The 17,584-nt window shown below is 44.5% G+C and overlaps 1 protein-coding gene across 9 annotated transcripts in view; it reads right to left on the reverse strand.

Annotated features, from left to right (window-relative positions):
• DOCK9 (dedicator of cytokinesis 9) overlaps positions 1–17,584 on the reverse strand; it is a 288,392-nt gene that overhangs the window by 175,110 nt on the left and 95,698 nt on the right. For 3 of the 9 annotated variants that reach the window (XM_069601937.1, XM_069601935.1, XM_069601931.1), the window contains exon 1: positions 2,235–2,677. The exons of the other annotated variants lie outside the window; for them this stretch is intronic. In XM_069601937.1, coding sequence (XP_069458038.1) covers positions 2,235–2,360 — 126 coding nt within the window. In that variant the 5' untranslated portion in view covers positions 2,361–2,677. Of the gene's footprint in view, positions 1–2,234; positions 2,678–17,584 lie in introns of those variants that run through there. 9 annotated transcript variants of the gene reach the window in all.

Here is a 17,584-nt window from a genome sequence, read left to right on the forward strand (position 1 = left end):
AGTAGCATACATTTTCCAAAGACATACAATAAGTTATATTTTCACATGCATTGGAGAAAGTTATTTACCAAGTAATTAACTGTGGGCACTTTAGGAAATCAAAGGTAAGGACACCTTACATTTCCCTATTTTATACTATCCCTATTTCTAATTATATGCATTATTTTTTGGCTTTCTAAACTATGTCATATTTTCCCCAAGGACTGATTGTGTACATAACTAAAACTGGTGAAACTTGATTTCAAGATTCTACCTCTTGAATAAAGTAAGTTACTTACATTTAAACATTACAGATTTGGGGATTCTCAACAAGCAAGCAAGCTACTAACATAATAATAATGAATGGTGCCAAAACACACAGACCTCGAGGTTGCGCTGCATAACTCTTAAAAACTCGTCTTGGAGAAAAGCTGCACTCCTAGCAGCTCATTTGTCAAGGGCAGCGAGAATCACAAGTAAGGAGATCTGCCTTGGGCAGAAGCTCTGCTTAAGTATCCTTGCTTCTCTTATCTGTGGTAGTTCTTTTTATCTTGTTCACCACAATGCAAGAGAGAAACACTATCAGACAAGAACTCGTTCCTTCTCGTATCACTGCTGCCTCCCCGTCCCCCTCACACCTCTCCGCAGGTGTATAAGCCAGAGCTTCCCACACTCCCAGGAGCTTCTGGGTCCCCCACGAGCACACCCACCAGGTGCGGCTGCAGCCGGCCCAGCCTTATCCATTACAGCGGAAAACAAACTCCCCCTGGAACTGCCCGGGATGAGATTCGACCTAGACAAATAACTGGGACTTGAGTGGCTGAATTTCTTTCTTTCTTTCTTTCTTTTTTTTTTTTTGAGCACAAGAAAGAGAAACAAATTTTTTAGAAGTCACTAGGGTGATTCAAAAAAAAAAAATCACAGCGCATCTTTCTACAGTGTATTTAATCTTCTGGACAAATATTTCTACACATCTGGAGAATCACTGACAAAAGATTTTTAAGAATATTCACAAGGGAACCCAAACCACACAACTTCCTCCAAGAAATCACAAGCGACATGAGCCGGGAGCTTTAAACGGTTTAATCTATTACTGCATGTAAGCAGCTCATGCTTCTCAATGGATAAATGAACTATTGTGCTAGCAGAAAGGAATCCAAGATAACGAAAAACATCTTTAAACAATGTTGGGGGTAGGGGGGCCGAAATCTCTCAGATGAAAACCTACATCCAAAAAGCCCCTTACACTTTACTTTCTCAGTTCTGGATTAGCAACATAATTTTGAAAGCAGTACAATATATGGCTGTCTCACAGATCAAAGGCGATTTAATTCAAGTCAAATCCATTATAGAGAAGTTTAGGTTTAGATTCTCAAAAACATTAACTGAAAAATAAGTTAATTAACCCAACACTTTATAACAGCAAATGAACCTTGATGTTTAAAAAAAAATCACTATGTAAAATTGCTAAGTATGAGTGTAACAATCCCTTTAACAGATCATTTGAAAGGCTTAATTGTCCCCTCCAATGTGCATGTTGATGGCTTTCTGCAGTTTGCTTTAAAAGTTATGTGCCTTTATTGTACTGAAGAAATTCCGAGAGAGAAGCACAACCTACTCATTGATGCTAACAACAAAACCATTTTTCACATTCTGCCCTTACAAAGTCCACCGAGGCTCTTGAATTTATCCAGACTGCTCTAAGTTTAGCTAATGTTAAGAATAGAAACTTTTCTAGCAACTGGTTTCTAAGCACAGGTTATTTCTTACTTTGTTCAATTCAAGGCAATCTTCTTAAAAGGGGTGAGGACAATAAGTTCAGCAGCTAGGTTCCTTAAACCACACCCCCACATTACCATCCTAATTTTCACAAACACATAATGTGAACAAGTTTTAATTCTGCAAAGGGCATCTTTTTCAATCCTATAAAAGGCAATTACAGTGCGCCTCCCAGGTTTACATGTGGCAACAGTGCAGCGAGGTGAGACAATTTTGAACAATACGCAGTTGTTGTGTATACAAAGAAGCCTCTTGGAAACCACATTCACCCACAAGACTTCAACCTATCTTTCCTCCGAAAGAAGAATCAAAGCGGAACCCAAGTCAAATCTAAAGGAGGAGACAGAGAAGAGAGCTCGCTGGAGACAGGCAAGTTTAGAATCAAACCGAAGGGCCAGAAGGCACGAAGCATGCACAGGCGATGAAAGCGCTGTGTGGAGGAGACAGCAGAAGCCCCAGGGACCGGCCCCTCTTACCAGCACGGGCCCCGGGCTCTCTGCTTCCACCTCGCCCTGGGCTGCATCCTTGCACCGCAGCGGGGACTCGATCACCAGCTCCTTTTTGACACTTCGGCTACTTGTCCTGCATTTATCAGCCTGCATCCTCGGGTGAGAACGCAAGTCACAGAGTCTGCAACTGAGACAGCTGCGAGTCCTTGGTCGTGCGAGGCACACGCATGCCAGGGGCCAGAGGACAGAAAGGAAGCTGCCTTCCCAGGCACAAGTGGTCAGCCCTGCCGGCTGGGTCTGCAGAGCCCGCCAGGGTGGGAGGGCCAGCCTCCAGGGGTGTTACTACTGCTCGGAAAATGGGAGGTTCCCACTCGTCCGGCCAGAGGAAAACAAACCCCGAACTGTACAATGCACAGTGCACCGCCTCTCCCGTGAAGACCAGCCTCATCGTGCCTGCTCCACGCGGCTGCATCGACCCCAATCAAAACAGTGCGGTGTGGAAAAGCAAAACAGGAACTGTGAGACTCCTTCGTAACTGCTCCACATCGGGAGCTGAAGAGAAGCCAGGTCATCGGGCTGTTCTCAGATTCTTACAGTTTCAGGAGGCTCTCCTTCATGTTACAGCTAAACACCAAATGCTTGGCTGATGATCAAAGCAGGGAGGGGCAACCAGGAGGGATTCCTGTGGCCAGCACCCCACACAGGCAGGCAGAAGGGGAGACTTTCTCCCTGCATGACAGCCCCTGGCATGGCAAACTTAATTTATCTACTGTTTTATAGTAGACAAAAGGTGGGGTCATCACACATTTTCATGAGATTCCATATATCACAGTAAATGCTTTTATTAAACAGAATATCACCTTAGATCCATCAACGGCTGTGTGGGTACCACCTGGTAATGAGTCTGGTACTAGGTACCGAGAGGATCGTGGTGAAAAGGTAAGGCAGAGGAGAGGGTCTCCACCTTCCAGAAGTGTCAGAACAAGCTGAGAAGGCAAGATGAATAGACATCGTGAAGGACAGAGTCATACAGTTAACAGGGATTTACACAGAAGCAAGGAAAGTGGCTAGGTCACCATCCCATGGTTCAGCGGCGACAGCACTTAACGTGTCTCCCCAAAGGCCTGGTGTTTTCATCATTTCCTTGCATTAATAGTGGAGTAATTTTTAGATTGTTTTAAAATCATCTCAGGAAAAACCAAAAGCGTTAACAGATTTATTAATAAACTACATGCGAAAATGAGCATAAGATGGGATCAAGTATTTACCAGTACTTTCTGGAATGCTGTAGAGCTTCTTCCAATTAGTTATTCTGCTTATTTCATTGAGACTGGGGAGAATTTAGTAACAGTAAATAATAGCAGTAGTAGTAGTAACGTGTAAACAAGGGATGGAACAAGGTATCACTAACAACAGTAGATGCCATGAGGTATACAGGTACCTATACCCAGGAAAATACAGAAGCTGCTGTATAAGATACAGGCACAAGTCTCCTCGTCCCAGCCAAGTGACTAAGGCCGGCAGGGTCCCCAGCGGGCAGCAGGGGAGCCCAGATGGCACCCTATGTCTGCACGTTCATCCTCTCACCAGGGCCTGCGAAGGTCGCCCCAGTCTCTGCCACCCAAATTTCAGGAATCTTTCTCAGTGTGGATAGCATTGGGTAATGAGTCACAAAGGTTCAATGAATCCATTAAAAAAAAAAAAGTAGTTTCTATAATAATTTTTTTAAACTACTCAATTTCTCAATCTTGGGTAATCTTTTAGCGTAATATAAACTCACCATATCTGTGTTCCAAAATAAATACAATCTGTGAATTTTTAAAATCTCTCTTTGTAAGGTTACAAGAGGATAGGGGGAAAAAAAAAGCCTCATTTACATAAATACAGATTTGAAATAATGGTTAAATCAAAACTTACAGATGTTCTCTAAATTAGAGGAGGCAAGCCATAAGCACTAAACAGACAAGCTGAACTTGGTAAAGCACATGGTTCAGTGTGACGTGAAAGTCACTCAGTTGTGTCTGACTCTGACCCCAGGGACTGTAGCCCACCATGCTTCTCTGTCCATGGAATTCTCCAGGCAAGAATACTGGCAGTGGGTTGCCATTCCCTTCTCCAGGGGATCTTCCCTACCCAGAGATCGAACCTGGGTCTCCTGCATTGCAGGCAGATTCATTACCATTTGAGCCACCAGGGAAGCTCAAAGCACATCATAACCAACAACTGAAAACCTTTTTGAAATGTCTCAAAGAGTTTGAAAAAGTCCAATTCTTCCTCAAATTCCCATCATCATTAGGCCACCAAAAGTTCTAGACTTTAAGGAGAGAAATGCTATCCTATTTAATGGGTCAAAATACCCTGACATTCTGTAAGCAATGAAAAGGAACTTAAAAGGTTATTTACTTTATGAACACTGTTAAGTGCTCACTGTGTCCCAAAATCTGCACAGGCGATTTATTTAATCATTATAACAACCCTTGTTGTTGCTGTTGTTCTTTAGTCGCTAAGTTGTATCCAACTCTTTGCCACCCCATGGACTACAGCCCACCAGGCTCCTCTCTCCATGGAATTCTCCAGGCAAGAATACTGGAGTGGGTTGCCATTTCCCTCTTCAGGGAATCTTCCAGACCCTAGGGATTGAACCAGAATCTCCTGCTTAGCAGGCAGATTCTTTACCACTGAGCCAACTGGGAAGTCCTTTAGCAACCTTGTGAAGCAGGAAACATGATTATTCCCATTTTACAGATGAGGAAACTGGTGGCCAGAGTGGTTGCTTTATGTGCAGAAGGTCACAGAGTGCATTATAGATGCAACGGACACACTCGTCAGCATGATACTATGCAGAATCAGTTGTCTATTGCAACTATGCCAACTGCTGCTGCTGCTGCTAGGTCGCTTCAGTGGTGTTCGACTCTGTGCGACCCTGTAGATGGCAGCCTACCAGGCTCCTCCATCCTTGGGATTCTCCAGGCAAGAATACTGGAGTGGGTTGCCATCTCCTTCTCCAATGCATGAAAGTGAAGTCATTCATTCAAGAGAGCACAAATAGGTAAAAGCTACTGACCAGCAATTAAAGACAAAGGCAACATTTGGGTTTAATCCAATTGAGATAATTTCAGCGAAGAGGCAAAAGTGTAAAAACAGCACAGTTACATAGCAGGTACTCATTTAATGGTAACTATTATTGTTGCCGTTGCTGTCCCAATCTGAAGAAATTAACCTTAGTCTTCAAGATTTCAGCTGTGTGGTCAAAAATGACAATCCTGCCAGCAGCGTTGCTACAGCACATTACAAAGTGCTTCAGCAATTTAAAACCCACTGCCCTTCCCTCTTTGCTGCTTGATTATGACAACTGTCTTCCAATCGTTGTCTTGATCCCCTTGTGTTCTGCCATGATCCAGGCATCTTCTTGAAATTTTTCTACTTTTCACAACTTCAGCTGTGAATTTTATATTTCTTTTGTAATCAAGGAAGAAACTATGAATTGGTTCTAAGCTTCTAAGTAGTCAAGATACAAAGGCACACATAATCAGTTCCATAATTCACATCCTCAAAAGGAAAAACATACCAAGCTACAAAGCAAGTACATTTTTTCCAGTTTCTCGCAGAGAAATTTACACAGAAGAGAACTGATCAGTGTCTAGATAAGGTGATCAACATGTTCACAGGAAATGCAGCAGCAAAATTCACACAGCGTTTCCTGCTACCTAACTTCTCAGGCAACGTAACAGGCCCTTGTTTGATTCTGCTCATTTAACACACACTAGTAACAGTAACACACACTAGTATCAGTAACGGAGAAGGAAATGGCAACCCACTCCAGTGTTCTTGCCTGGAGAATCCCAGGGACGGGGGAGCCTGGTGGGCTGCCGTCTATGGGGTCGCACAGAGTCGGACACGACTGATGCAACTTAGCAGCAGCAGCAGCAGTATCAGTAAGTCTGCCTGTCAAGGGGTCACACGGTACAGCACTGAGCGTCTAAACCTAAACCAACAAGTAGGATGTGGTTTCTCTAAGGGCTTCATGAAATCGGTGTCTGAGGACAAGAGAACGACATCTGGTCAGAGCAGCCACAAGAGGAAATGCCATCATAGAAGGACAGGAAGTATGTGGTCAAGTTTTCCTTTACAATATTTCAAAGGGAAGGTATATGCTGGACATCTGGATTCAAATCCACAAATATTTACCAACCTTCAGACACTAGCAACCTCAAGTTCTTTCACATATTAACCAGTTTAACTCTTATAATAACACATACATCTATTAACATGCAATAAAGGAGGTGATATATGTATAATTATGGCTGATTTGTGTTGCTGTACAGCAGAAGCCAACACACTACAAAGTAATTTTCCTCCATTTAAAAAATAAATTTTAAAAGTGGAAATAGGTAAATATCATCTATATACTGACAATTCCCCCTCCCCTCAAAAAAGCATGCATTAAGGGTATAGAGTTTTACTGTTAGAATGGGAATGGAGGAAAACCCATGGCAAAGTAGAAACATTCCAGAGATAAGATGAAATAGATGCTTCCATATATGGATTTCAGCTCTCAGATGTTAATATACATACAAATTATTATATAGGTTGGGTACAAAAAAAAACATGAAAACTGTATAGGAAATTTAAGGAATTTTCTAAGGGTAATTATTTACTATAAGGAAGTCTAACTTTAGACTCCAAAGACCCTGTCATCCCCCACCCACCATACAATGAAGTTCCATCAAGTTCTGAAAAGCAGGAAATTGAATAAAGGACCCTCTCACCCACAGGACACCTACGCGACCTTCAAGACCCAGTTTAAATGCCACTTTCCTAGGAAAAGCCCTGGCTCCTCCTGGCCAGGCTGCATTAGCTCCTCTTCTGGCACCTTCTGGGCATCTCTTTCATTTACTGCCATCTCGGAGCTTGTCACAGTCTACCTTTTACTAAGGGTGTATGTGCTGCACTCTCCAGTGAGCCTGTAAATTCATCGGGACAGGAGCTGAGTCCCCAGGGTCTGAGGTTCTGCAAGCATTCAAAACGTATTGGTTGAACCAAATGCTTGTATCAGTTTTATGTCACTGATTATCTTTAGCCCTGAAGCACAAATCTGGTGGATTTTAAAATATGCAAATATTTTCATGTGGCCCAAATTAAGGCAAGAGCACTCAACTGTTCATATGCTAAACCCCAATGGATCATTTACTAATAATTAAAGTGTTCTTTTCTCCCAGCTAAGAAAATGTTATTCTGCAAAACTTGCCAGATATTTTTTTAAGACCAAGGTATCCTTGGAAACAGTATAACTGAACCTTTAAGAAGTGTAAATAAACTTGTTTTTAGCAATGAATTATATAAAATTTGAGACTGCATTTTGCTGTAGCTAGCAGCTACATAAAGAATGACTGTACAAGGAATAAATATCAATTATCTCAACAGAATTTTTTTTTACTCTCCTATTAGGGGCTCTTGGCCAATCAGGAAGATATTTACAAAATAACAATTAACTATAAAGGCAACATATGTGTGTGTGTGTGTGTGTGCATATATATCTGTGTGTATGTGTGTATCTCTGTGTGTGTATATCTGTGTATATGCATATATCTGTGTGTATATATATAGTGTATGTGTGTGTATATGTGTGTATATGGTTATATACATATATGTGTATATGTGTTGTGTGTATGTGTGTATATATTTATGTGTGTATGTGTGTATGTATATGTTGTGTGTATACATGTGTATATATGTATGTTGTGTGTATGTGTGTGCATATATGTGTGTGTATACTTGTAAAGTATACTTAAATAATATATAAAACATATGTTTATACCAGTCAATCCTAAAGGAAATGAATCCTTCATATTCACTGGAAGGACTGATGCTAAAGCTAAAGCTCCAATACTTTGGCCACTTGATGCGAAGCGCTGACTCATTGGAAAAGACCCTGATGCTGGGAGAGATTGAAGGCAGGAGGAAAGGGCGAAAGAGGATGAGATGGTTGGATGGCATCACCAACATGTTCATGTTCATGGACATGAACTTGGGCAGATTCTGGGAGATGGTGGGGGACAGGAAAAGCCTGGAGTGCTGCCATGCATGGGGTCTCAAAGAAGTCAGACATGACTTGGCGACTGAACAACGACAATAAAACATATACATATACACATACTTTGGAGCAGAGATTTAAATACATATTAAATATGTACTCCGAAGTAATCACTCCATTTCTCCTTTATGGGAAAAAGTGAAACAGTAAGGAAAAATTATTAAGAAAACTTACAAAAAGAAACAAATGACTAAAGATTTCCACAGTGTATTGTTACCGGCCAGCTTGGTGGCCAAAGAAAAGAAACGGTGTTGGGAATACGATCTGCCCCTGAGGAAACAAAAACACGGTGCGTAGAAGCGGGAGAGCAGAGGTCAGGACAGGACCAGAGGCAACGGGTGCAGGAACAGGCTGCTGAACAGCCAGTTACAAGAGAGGAGGGGCGGGGCGACAAAAAGGCAGGTGGAAGTGGGAGCGGAGAGGAGGGAGGGCTCCAAATCACACCCTCAGGGCCTCGTAGAAGAGTTAATATCAAATATATTCTGATAGAAGTCTGACAGGGCTCCCCTGTTAGCTCAGACGGTAAAGGATCTGCCTGCAAAGCAGAAGACCTGGGTTTCGATCCCTGGAGAAGGGAACGGCAACCCACTCCAGTATTCTTGCCGGAGGATTCCATGGACAGACCATGGAGTCGCAAAGAGTTGGACACAACGGAGAGGCTAACACTTTCACTTCACTTCTCACCAAGTTAGATGCTCACCTCAATGATGATTTTTGTCATTAGAGATTTAATCAGATAATCACAAAAAATGAGATACACGTTATCATCTAGCCTAGTATTTATTAGCCTGGAATCCATCCAAGCCTGGATATGGAGGAAAATGGTCCATGAACCCTTCTAAACCTATATTCGAAATTGTGTGTTCCTGTAGTTTCTACCGAGAAGCCCCTAGAGTTTATCTAGTTCCTAGACAAGGGACCAGGGGAAGATCCTCCACTCACAGAATAAGGAAACTGAGGTCCAGAGAGATAAGCCAGATAGTCAACCAAAGTTTTAAGACACAAAGCTCTTGAGCAGGTTTAAATTTGACTGAAGTAGACAGTAAAGCAATTTAAATGGTTAAATCAAGAGACATTAGATGGCAATCAGCGGTGTCAACACCTGCAATCTTACTCATTTGCTGATTGATGTCCTAAGTGCGCTTAGTCGCTCAGTCGTGCCCGACTCTTTGCGAGCCCATGGACTGTGGCCCACCAGGCTCCTTTCTCCATGGGGATAATCCAGGCAAGAATACTGAAGTGGGTTGCCATTCCCTTCTCTAGAACATTGAGGGAGACCTGGGTTCGATCCCTGGGTTGGGAAGATCCCCTGGATCTGGCTGAATGATCAAGATCAAGCCACCAAGGAAGCCCCGACTGACCTCCAAGTAAGCCAATAGGTCATCAGATGAGGCCTTCACTGAGCAGCTTCTAGCAAAGGCAGGAAGAGATAGGGGCAACAGAGGAGGAGATGGTTGAACGGCATCACCAACTCAGTGGACATGAGTTTGAGCAAGCTCCAGGAGACAGTGAAGGACAGGGAAGCCTGGCGTGCTGCAGTCCGCGGGGTTGCAAAGAGTTGCACACGACTTAGCGACTGAACAACAACAATGCACACATTTCAGAATCATACTGCCCTAGAACACGTGGAAGAGAAACACACAGACCAAAAGGTGGATCTATATTTAAACGTGTCAGAGCCTCATTTCCGACAGAGGCAGAGCTGAGAGTCTGGCAGAGGACAAGGATGTCCTGCGGTGAAGAAGCGGGTGAGGAGGCCTACTGCCCTCTCTCCATGTCTGGGGTGAGCCCACGGTGCTGGGGCAGCGGGAGGGGCCCTAGAGAAGGCTCCGTTTTCAAATGAGGGAAGTAAGACGCGTGGAGTCCTCCCATTTCTAGACGGGGGACGCTTAGGGTACTCTCTGGGACTGGCTCTATGAATGTAGGACAGTGACTTCACCACTCTGGGGGCCCACTTCCCTCACCTGGAAGATAGGGATCACCATTTCGACCCAAGCTAGACATCATTCACTCCCAAGACCCAGGGGGACAACGGACGTATCCCACTGTTGTCGTAGAATGCTGCCAGCAGCCGAGAATGATCTGGAAGCTTCTCGTGAAGATAGCCCACCCCCAGCCGCGACATCCCCCTTCCCTGCCTACACTCTTGCACGGCCTCTGTCACCATCTGGCGTTCTATACTCTTGTTTTCCTTATTTGTTTAGTGTCTGTCCAACTCCACTTTAAAGAAAGCAGCAGCTCTGGGAAGACAGAGATTTTTGTCTATTTGGTGTACTGCTCTATTCCCAGGTCCTAAGTCAGGGTACGTACTCAGAACACATTTATCAGATGAATTCACTGAAGGATCAGGATCCCCTCGGGCTGGATACAGAGCTCTTATACTCTGGACACCAAGAGTTTTTCTGTGAACTATTTGTTTTGGTCACAATGATGATCATTCAGCCAGCGGTGTCAATGATTTGTTTCAGAGATGGAAACTTACAAAGCCAAGGGAAACATAACGTGCTTGGGATTTTTCTCAGGAAATGAAACTCCCGGCCTGAGTTAGCACAGCGGGGCCCGCTGTGGCCTCCATCTGGACTGGACCTAGCCCGGTGTGTCATCTGCCCTCGTCAGCTCTGAGCACCAGGGCGGTGGCGGGGAACGGCTGTGTGCACAGTAGATAATCCATACATGTTTGCTTACAGAACAAACAGTGAAACTGTCTCACCTTGGCTTGATTTATCACAAACTCCAGCACCAAGGGAGTTCACACAAAGTAGAATTTTTTAACTTTCCTCACCACGTGACAAATGTTGAGGTAAAGGGCCAGAGAATGTGTGCTTGGTGAGAAAAGATAATCAAAACCTTCTTTTAAGGCCCTAAGCATTAAAGTTTTCCCTTCAAATGCCTTATTCAGCTATAAATGGAAGACGAACGTCCATTCTTTCATTTCTCCCCCATCCACCTCTCAAAAGAACATCATGAAAAATGCAAAGAGCCACCCTCTGAGGTTATAGGTTTCATAAAAATACCTGTGTATGCTAATTTACTCAAAGCCAGTCCCATGAGTGTTTAGAAGGTAGAAAGCTGGGGACCATCCTGATGTGTCCATGACAGAGAAGCGACAAGCTGGAGAGGTCACAGGGCTCAGGTGATTACCCTCCAGGTGTCACAGTCCATGGCCATCAGCTCCCTAACCTGGGGGAAGGAGAGAGAAAGGTCCAGCCAACACGGCATACCGACTTCTGCAAAAACAGAAACACGCCCAGGCTTCAAGGGGCAAACCCACCATGAGGAAACACTCCAACCAGTCCAGCAGATCTGGCCAAATTCAGCTTGCATTAAAAAGACAACGTGGCTCAGTGGTAAAGAATCCTCCTGCCAAGCAGGAAGCGCAGGTTCGATCCCTGGGTCGGAAGGATCCCTTGGAGAAGGAAATGGCAACCCACTCCAGAATTCTTGCCTGAAGAATCCCATGGACAGAGGAGCCTGGCAAGCTATAGTCTGTGGGGGTCACAAAAGAGTCAGACAAGACTGAGCGCCTGGACGACAAAAAGATAATGATCGTTGACAGTCATGCCGGTCCCCTGACAATGACTGGGAAGTCCCCTCTTTGGCAGCAGTGGCAGATTACGTCCTTTCCATAAGATAAACTCATCAGCGGCGAAGATGATGTATCCTTTCTCATCCTGCTGCCTAAACGAGCCCTCATTGTGACTGATTTCCTTTGTGAAGTTAAGAGACTGACAAGGAAGAGAAAACAAAGCCAGCGGTTTCAGGGGCTCAAACCTTATTCCTGGACAACCACACATCCTGACAATTCAAAGTTTCCCCCCGAGTACTTGTAAAAATACATAACTCAATGAATCTTTCATAGATAAGCTACAGATAAAAGTAACTGGAGGTGGAGATAAAAACACGGTAGGTGAGGAGGGCACATGTCAGGGAAGGTAGGCTTTTGGGGCTTCCTTTTACCCCACTACTGACTCGACACGCACACATCACACAGCCTGGAGACCAAAGGTGGCGGTGGAGGTGGAATGGTGACGGCACTACAGTCACCTCTGGTCCTTCACTGAAGCTGCTGAACAGGCCAGTGCTACTTGTCACATTCCTAGAGTGTGACACACGCAAGACAATGGGCTTCGGCTTTCCCCTCCCACATGAGGCAAAACACTCTTCCAGGAAAAACACGGATAAAAGAGAGACGGTGAAGCGGGGGTGGCGGTGGGGGTGTTTAATCAGGCTCTGAAAAGTAGCTATGACTATCCCACTGGCCTTTCGACAAAGAGGGGCCAGGTCTTAAAGTCCCGCCATTGATTCAGTCCCTACAATATATATGAGGCTTCCAATGTTCCATGAAGCATTTGGGAACTCTCCAGGCACACGCTTCAATTTATGCTCTGCCAAGACCTATATCTAGAAGTCAATGATTATTTATTTGTTTAGGTGACTGTCACACAGGAATTTCAATACAGAAGAGAAGTGGGAAGGAAAGAGAATGAATGGCCTTGGGGTCTGGAGGAGAGGGGCAAGGAGAACATTCCCAAATCCTCCTGTGTGCTAGGCATTCAGCATACATACTTGTTTAATTCAGTTCAATTCAACCCTTACAATAATAACTCTAGAAAGAGGTATTTTTCTTTAGAGAAACCGGGGTTCTTATAAACTAAATAACTTAAGTTCACATAGCTACTATGCTTTGGAGCCCTGCTTCAAAATTAACATTAAACCTAATAATTAAAAGTAGATCGGAATATTTAAAGTTTTATTTCAAATGAATTTGACCTCCCTTTCGAACACACATATCTCCTTAAGGGAGCCACAGAAAATACTGCAGAGTTTTCTGAGGCCTGAAAATATTAGGATAGAAGATAACAAGAAATGAAAACTGAAGTTCAATGTTGACAGAGTTGTGTCTGAAATATGGAACAAAGCCTTTCATCTTCCCTTCTTTCTACTTATCTATACTTTTTAGACTTCCTTTAATAAGCATGAATTATTTTAAACTAAACATTATTTAAAATTTCTAAAGCCATTTATTCCTATTTGGGAAACTTTTAAAATAATGTCTAACAAGTAGCTATTGCATGAATAAATACTTCCTCCATGGTCATGACTGGGATGAGTTAAGTGGAGCATTCAGTTGAGGGACAGAATTTAAGACAGCACTAAAAACTCAGTAATCAAGTAAAATTTAATGAAACACTCAAATGAAATCACAGTTCATATCCTCCAAAAAAGCCATGATAAACCAATCACAACTTGAAATAAAGATCAGATCAGCATTACTGCCTTTTCCCCTTTCTGCTTCAGGCTTCAGTACACCTCTGCTCAGCATGGCTTTACTCGGTGCCTGGCAGTGCGAGAAGCAGCACGTCCCTCCATCAACGCTTACTTTACAGGCGAGGAAACCGAGGCACAGAACTTAGGGGGTCAGTCCAAGGTCACAGAGGTCCTACGTGGTAAAACAACTTTTAAACAGATTAACAAGAGGTCATTTTTACTTGCCTTGACCATAAAGATAAAATCAACACCTACTTTTAAAACTGGTCTACAAGTGACCAGATCTTCAGATATCATCCACAACTTGAAAGATTTGAAATCAAGCTCAACATGAGTTCTTCTTCCTTCGAAGATGAAGTGAACCAGGGGCCATGCCGTGCTAAGTCAGTTTAGTCATGTTCCACTCTGTGTGGCCCCATGGACTGTAGCCCACCAGGCTCCTCCGTCCATGGGATTTCCCAGGCAAGAGTACTGGAGTGGGTGCCCGGTCCTTCTCCAGGGGGTCTTCCCGACCCAGGGATCGAACCACAATCTCGTGTGTCTCCAGCATTGGCACACAGGTTCTTGACCACTAGTGCCCCCTAGAAAGCCCCCACAGGGGCAGTGTGGGCCAAAACCTCACTCTACTGAAATCTTTTTTCTCTTATTTTATTGTTCACACATAGGTGAAACCTAATAGTTCAAAGTATGGAACAGAGTGAGGAAAGATGGGAATGTGAGGGCAAAGACTTTCTGCCCATGTTAATCCCCCTAAGGAGCGAAGCAGCAGCAGACAGTACACCTTGGAGAGCCAGCTCCCAGGGCAGGATGGCCTCTCCCCAGGCTGAACCACGACCGCCCTTCACCTACAGCCTGCCGGCATACGTAGCACGCAGGCCCACTGTGCTCTCCCCCGCCCTCCGCACCAACCTTGTCCCGAATCTTATGAACAGGAACACTGGCCATATTGCCTCCTTGCGCCTCACCTCCATGCCTCCAGAAACGCCGTCTGTCAACCTGGAATGTTCCCTACCACCTCCTGATCTTAACCTGCCAGATGCCTGCTCACCTCTGTGTTATACAGATCCAGGACTCCACCCAGAACTGCTGACTTGCAGCCTTGAGCTGAGACCTGGGAAGTCCTCCAGTCGATACTTAATGCTGTAGGCTTTCACCTGAGAGTCACTGATCTTAGTAACACAAAAGAGAGAGAGAACACCCACAATGTTTCAGCCCAGATCCAATACAAGGAAACATGGACGGGTTCCCAGATATATTAGCATCTCACAGGCATGACACAGATGACTGTGCGCAGCTGAAAGCAGAGGACGGGGATGAGGCCACAACTTGCACTGCCCTCCAGGGGACGGACACATGGTTCCGCGCTCGAGCTCAGGTGCTGAGTCGTGCCCGACTCTCTGCCCCCACGGACCATGGCCCACCAGACCCCCTGCCCACGGTGTTTTCCCAGCAAGAACACTGGAGTAGGCTACTGTCTCCTTCCCCACGGCACACACCTTAGTCTTACTGAAATGCCACGGCAGGTTTCCATTGATCATTTCTATTTACCTGGATTTTTGGGGGAAAAAATACAACTTTGTAGGTGGGCTCTTCCACCAGAATCACCCTTCATCCACCTTCCTTGCCCCGTCTTCCCTGACCCCTGCCAAAATAAAATGCCTCTCAACTCCAAGCCAATAAGAAAGGCCCTCCAGAGTAGCAAGAGCCCCAAGCATCTCTCCAGTTGTTTTAATGGTATGTTCACACACTGAAATGGGGCTCAGCAGGATACTTCCCTGAAGAGAATATAGAACAAAACCAAGCCCCTAGGGTTTTGTTGCCTAGAGTTCCTTAATACCTTATTTGCCAGCTGAGTTACAAGCGCTCAATCAAGTTCAAATTTGTGACCATGATGGCGGCTAACTAAAAGCAATGAAGCAATCTGTTTAGGGAAAGGCAACATGCATTTCTAAGGATTTCCTTTCTTCCTGCTGCAGAGGAATAAGATGCCAAAGTGACATCCTCCATATGCATCCTCCACACTGCAGTTAGGGCAGTAATGAAAAAAAAAAAAAACACACACACACAAAAAAAACCCTAATCCAATACTGCTGTCTAATGTACCCCTGTCTGTCTTCCTCCTCAGTAGGATCTCAGATGTGTACACTAGACTGATAAAACTTACATGAGCGTTCCTAGTTCCCGATTGGAGACTTGAAGAAAAACAAAAAATCTTAAGGAGGTTCTGTTTAGCAGCATTTTTAAACTGAGACTATGTTAACAATTTTCCTAGCATCTCGTTTTAAAATAATGGCAGCATGTTCCACGATATGCGTTCATTAATTCGGGGGGAAACACAGGGCTTCAGATTTACTGCGGTAGAGTTAAATCAACCGAAAGTGTCAGCAGACCCAGCTCCCTGGAGCTAAGATGCCAGCTCCAAGTCTCCACTTGTCTCAGGGACACGTGCTTATCAAAGTGAGGACATCAAGCCATCCGACGATCAGGTTCTCTCAGTTCAAGGTTCCTGCAGTTCAGTACTACATTCTAGCACCCCAGCTAACAGGGCTTACTTTACTCTTCTGCTGTGACACTAATCTTGTCAGACTCTGTGTAAACCAGCACTTGTCACAAAAGAGAACTTCTCAGGAACTTTCATGAGAGTAGTTCCAAGAGCCAAGAGGAATGCTCTCCCACACTTACTCATTAGTCCATTCAAGACTCAGTTGATTCATGCATTCAATCTCCTGCCTGCTCAATCACTCACAAGCATTTCTTAACCGCAGAGCACTGTGCAAGGACTGAGACGTAAGGAACACACACAGTCTAGCGGGAGAGGAAAGATGGAAGGATTCAGATGAGGAACTTACATACCAAGTGTGGCAGGGACTGGCTAGAAATGTGCTGTCCACTGGAACAGCAGAGCCACTAGTCACACCGGGCTATTGAGCATTTGACATTTGGTTAGTCAAATGGAAATAAATTCTCAGCGTAAATTTCAAAGGCTTTGGATGAAGAAACAAACAAAGAATACAAAATATCTTATTCATAATTTTTATTGCTGACATGCTGAATAATACTGGTATATACTAGATTAAATTAAATATATTATTAAAATTAATTTCATTTGTTTCCTTTTACTTTTTTAAATGCAGTTACTAGCAAATGTACAATGACATCTATGGCTGGCACCATATTGTGACTGGACAGAAGGGGACCAGATGCTCCCCAATCCTGTGTCTTCTTTCTGGGGTAGAAAGAAAGACCACCCTTCCAATCTGTCTGGCGGTCAGGCTGAAAACTATGTGACTGGGTTCTGGCTGAGGAATATCAGAAAAACGAGGTAGCAGAGCCTGCTGCTGCTGCTGCTGCTGCGTCACTTCAGTCATGTTCGACTCTGTGCGACCCCATAGACGGCAGCCCACCAGGCTCCCCCGTCCCTGGGATTCTCCAGGCAAGAACACTGGAGTGGGTTGCCATTTCCTTCTCCAATGCATGAAAGTGGAAAGTGAAGTCACTCAGTCGTGTCCAACTCTTAGCGACCCCATGGACTGTAGCCCACCAGGCTCCTCCGTCCATGGGATTCTCCAGGCAAGAGTACTGGAGTGGGGTGCCATTGGGGTTATAAAACATGGTGCACAAGGGTCCCAGCTCGCTCACTCGCTCTCTCCTTGACAAGCTACTGAAAGCGCAGACCATACAGAGAGCTCTGAGGAGGCCATGTGCAAGGGAGAAGCCCTGGATATAAGGGAACTAGGCTCTGAATCATCACACGGAGGACCACGTGAGGCACACCCAATGGGATCCGGTCGCAAGTGAGAAATAAGCTCATTGTTAAGCTACCGCCATCTGGCTACCGCAGCTAGCCTTCCCTGACTAAGTAACACACTAAGAAAAAGTATCTCAATGTGAGAGATGACTGCCTGCTCAGAATTCTCAAGACGAGCCTATGGAACGAGGTGCCATGTGAAAGGTGTCTAAATGTGGCGATTCTCAAACTCCATCACATCAGAACTACTCAGAGAGCTTGTTAGAG

Source organism: Ovis canadensis, chromosome 10 (assembly GCF_042477335.2).
Source record: "Ovis canadensis isolate MfBH-ARS-UI-01 breed Bighorn chromosome 10, ARS-UI_OviCan_v2, whole genome shotgun sequence".
Lineage (NCBI taxonomy): Eukaryota > Metazoa > Chordata > Mammalia > Artiodactyla > Bovidae > Ovis > Ovis canadensis.